The sequence below is a fragment of the Chaetura pelagica genome, unplaced genomic scaffold (genome assembly GCF_000747805.2).
Source record: "Chaetura pelagica isolate M959 unplaced genomic scaffold, ChaPel_1.0 scaffold436, whole genome shotgun sequence".
In the NCBI taxonomy this organism is placed as follows: Eukaryota; Metazoa; Chordata; class Aves; order Apodiformes; family Apodidae; genus Chaetura; species Chaetura pelagica.
Genome location: NW_009953651.1, coordinates 2,986,224 through 2,990,204, shown reverse-complemented (window position 1 = coordinate 2,990,204; position 3,981 = coordinate 2,986,224). Strand labels below are relative to the sequence as shown.

General features: G+C 53.6%; 1 protein-coding gene across 1 annotated transcript in view; it reads right to left on the bottom strand.

The window, feature by feature from the left end:
- Positions 1–279: 279 nt before the first annotated feature.
- Positions 280–3,981, bottom strand: part of GOT1 (glutamic-oxaloacetic transaminase 1, soluble) — an 11,129-nt gene continuing 7,427 nt past the window's right edge. Inside the window, exons 2-9 of the mRNA XM_010000133.1 lie at positions 3,699–3,880; positions 3,092–3,215; positions 2,759–2,871; positions 2,458–2,562; positions 1,739–1,889; positions 1,438–1,603; positions 1,167–1,309; positions 280–883 (exon numbers count right to left, since the gene is read on the bottom strand). Of these exons, the coding sequence (XP_009998435.1) occupies positions 744–883; positions 1,167–1,309; positions 1,438–1,603; positions 1,739–1,889; positions 2,458–2,562; positions 2,759–2,871; positions 3,092–3,215; positions 3,699–3,880 (1,124 nt within the window). The 3' untranslated portion in view covers positions 280–743. The remainder of the gene's footprint in view (positions 884–1,166; positions 1,310–1,437; positions 1,604–1,738; positions 1,890–2,457; positions 2,563–2,758; positions 2,872–3,091; positions 3,216–3,698; positions 3,881–3,981) is intronic.

Here is a 3,981-nt window from a genome sequence, read left to right as displayed (position 1 = left end):
GCTCTCGACTACACTCATGCATAGGACTCTGCCCCATTAGTAGCAACCACGATTATCAGAGATGCAACAAACTGAGAGAAAGGGAAAACCCTGAAACAAACTAAGACCCAATGGACAAACCAGGATGCTGAGGCTTTAACGTCAGCCTCAGAAGAGCCTAGTGCAGCTTGAAGGCATGACACCACATAAGGCAGGGGTAGTGTTCAGAGATGGAGGTTTAATTTTCTGTCAGCAACACAAAGAAGCAATTACCACAATTACGAATGTTTGCTCGCATAAGGCTCAGAACAAGGTGGGGGAAAGACAGCAAAAGCTATGCCCCTCTCCAGAATATTACTGAGTGGCATTAGTTCACAAGCTGTATGAGATCCCATCCAACTGGGCTGTTATCCCACAGCACATTGCACTGGCACCCAACTTCACCTAGATCAAACTGATCAGTTACATGGAGTTGATTTGGATGTGCTAAAGACGCAGATCTAAGTGCCTGGAGAACAGGCTGCTGTCAGTTAAACAAGAGCCAAGGCAGCTGACACAGCCCCCACCCTCCGGGGGCATCGGCTTACCACATCACAAGGGGTACTTCAAAAAGGTCAAAAGATTATTATCCCTGATTGAGCTACTGCTCCCATCTTTATTGAACCCCAAGAGGTGTGGGACAAAGGCAAGCCATGAGCAGGGAAAGACATGGGCTACACACTACAGCTTTGGTGACTTCATGTAAGTTTGGTTGTTCATGTGCTTCATTGGATTTTTGTGACGGCTTCATGGATGGACTTGGCCACATAGTCCAAGTTCTTGGTAGTCAGGCCACACATGTTGATGCGCCCACTAGCCAACAGGTATATGTGTTTTTCCTTGATCATGTACTCCACTTGCTTAGCTGGGGAAACAATTGGACATCAGGTCAGAGCAGTGACCCCACAGGCTCAGAAAAGCCCAATGAACCAGTTAGGGCTGCTTGAATCTTTCACGACAAGCAGAAAACTTCCAGCACTGGCTGCTAAAATGCTGCCTGATGCTTCATCCCTGCTTCCCCACAGAGGCACAGATGCCAGGACTCTAGTGCTGTCCCTGAAACTCCTGCCTGGACTGTTTCAGCCCAGTTCACCTCCAGAAAACTGTCTTCATTCAGTCCTCCCTTCACCAAGCCACTCGGTACTTACGGTTCAACCCTGTGAAGCTGAACATTCCAATCTGCTCTGTGATGTGGTTCCAGGTGCCTGGAGTCCCAAGGGACTCCAGGCGAGACCGGAGCTCTGAGCGCATCAGCAAGACCCGATCTGCCATCGTCTTCACATTGTCCTTCCTGCGGCAGGCAGGAAGCAGAGCATGAGGACAGGCACCTGTCTGGTTTCAGGCCATCTGGCCAAGCCTGGCACTCAGGAAGGCAGCTTCCCCCTCTTTCCCCCTCCCACCAGTCCTGGCAACACATACCACTCAGCAAAGAGCTGCGGGGAAGCAAGTGTAGTTGCCACAATGCGTGCTCCCTGGGAGGGAGGGTTGGACCAAGTGGTACGCACAATCTTCTCCATCTGGGAAAGCACACGCTGCACGTTGTCTGCATCCTTCCCCACAACAGTCAGGTTTCCCACACGTTCATCTGTGGACAAGCCAAGAGACATGAGCCATCGGTCCCACACATGATGGCAAAGCAGAGTTCTACCCACCCCCCAGTATGCCAGCCCCATCTGTCTGGTTATGATGCCACTGGGCCAGCTTACTGCCAGACACTCACTGTAGAGCCCAAAGTTCTTGGAAAACGACTGTGCACAGAAGAGCTCAAAGCCCTCGGAGACAAAGTATCGCACAGCCCAGGCATCCTTGTCCAGGCTGCCAGAGGCAAAACCTTGGTACGCTGAGTCGAAGAATGGGAACAGGAACCGGCGCTGCAAGGAGGAACAGTGTTAGAGGGAAACCCTCTTCCCACAACCTTCACTTTACCACCCACTGTCCCCACAGGAGGGAAAAATGACCATTGAACTTCCAGGTGAACACAAAGCAAACATAGTTTGGCAACACCAGACTGGGTTTGTTGTTTTTTTTTCCTGCCAGGATAAAAGAACAGGAAGACTAAAGTGGGTAATAAAAGGTCAAATGCAGGAAAAAACTGCATTGAGCACACAGGCACAAGAGATGCACCACCTTACATCCTACTAGTCAGCACCTGTGAAAGGCAGGTGCCTGTGGATAATCATTCCAGTATGAGAAACCTCACTGCAGCCCATGCCACAGAGCAAGAACTTGGGAGGCATGAGCAGAACTGGGCTGTTTCTGCCCTCTGAACAGAGACAACCAGCATCCTGTCAGCCTCTCCAACAGCTGCCCTGCAGGACTTTTCCAGCTTCTGCCACATCTCATGCCAGTCCCTATAGCCTACTTTGGATCCAAACACTCTGGCTGACACGAGAGCTATCTGTCCCCTCAGCACTGCTTTACTTCCAGCATGTCCCATACCTTCATGACAGCAGCAATCTGCTTCCACTGGTCGGGAGTAGGGTCGGTGCCTGTTGGGTTGTGTGCACAGGCATGGAGAATGAAAATGGAGAACTCTGGGGCTTTCTGAGGAGAGAGCAGGTCTTAGTCACACATATGGATGAGACTGGGCACCTACAGCAGAGGGAGAGGGCCTGTGCTGCTCTGGGCACTGTCAGTCTCTTTCACAGAGATCCACTTTCAGGCACAGCACACGAAAGGCCAGCCAGCTTCTGAGAGCACAACAGCAAAGCTCAGCCTGTCCCATGCCAGTTTTACTCACCTCCATGTCATCCAGCAGACCTTTGAGATCCAGACCCCTCTTGGCAGCATCCCAGTAGTGGTAGGTTCTAATATCTTTAAAGCCAGCATCCAAAAACACAGAGTTGTGGTTCTCTGAGGAAAGAAATCACTTTTCAGAAACTCATGCCCCACCTCCAGCAAGCCACCTTCTCCAGCCCCAGTACCTCCCTAAATGTCAATAAAATACACAATGGAGACACTCACACTCACTTTACCCACAAAAGGAAGGCCCCTCTCTCACTGCTCAGGCCCCTGCTGTTCCTCCCTCACCCACTGACCCAGAGGGCTCCTGCGAGGAGGCGGCAGCACTCACCCCAGGACGGAGCAGAGATGTAGACCGGGGTGGCCGTGTTGTTGTTTCCATTGTACCACCGCCTCAGGAACTCCGCACCGATCCGCAGCGCACCCGTCCCACCCAAGGACTGCACACTCCCAATCTGCAACAGAGAGTCCACCCAGGTCAACCTGCCTCTCCGTGCACAGAGAACAGATCAAGACAGGGTCCCAGACGTGCTCCCTGGGGTCACCCCAGCCTGGACACCACCCCTTCCAGTGGTCTTCAACCTCCTTCAGTGCTCAGGCCCATCCTGACAGCTTCGGCAGTTATAAATAGCCTCCAGTTACTCCTGATCCTTTTTGGCACAGAGCAGATTCCCAGCTAGTAGCTTATTTCAGGAAAGGTGGTCTATTATCTGACTTCAGTTCCCCGTGGGGCAACCACTGACGGAAAAAACAAACTACAGCCCACGTTCAGAGTCCACCAGCAATGACAACTACCTGCGCCAACAGCTTCGAGCACACAGGTCCACCGAGTCACCCACTACCAGTCAAGACCACGCCAAAGAACATCTCCAAACCCTTCTGCTCGGCCTGCTGCAGGCAGCCCAGGCATCCCGGCAGCTCCCTCGCACAGCACCCACCCGGTTCTCCTTGATGGCAGGGCTGTCGTCCCCCAGCGCGATGCGGGAGGCGTTGGCTCGGAACTCGGGCAGGCCCAGGATGGGCAGGTACTCGTGGTTCAGGCTGTTGTCGTTGGCGATCATCTGCTCCACCTTCTTCACCACCGGCAGGATCCATGGCTGGCCCTCGTCCGTGCGGTAGGCTGCCGGGACACGGACAGCCGTCCTTCCCGCACCGGGCACGCCGGGCCCTCCGCCCGCACGACCTTGCCGCCCGCCGGTGCCCGGTGCCCGGTGCCCCGCC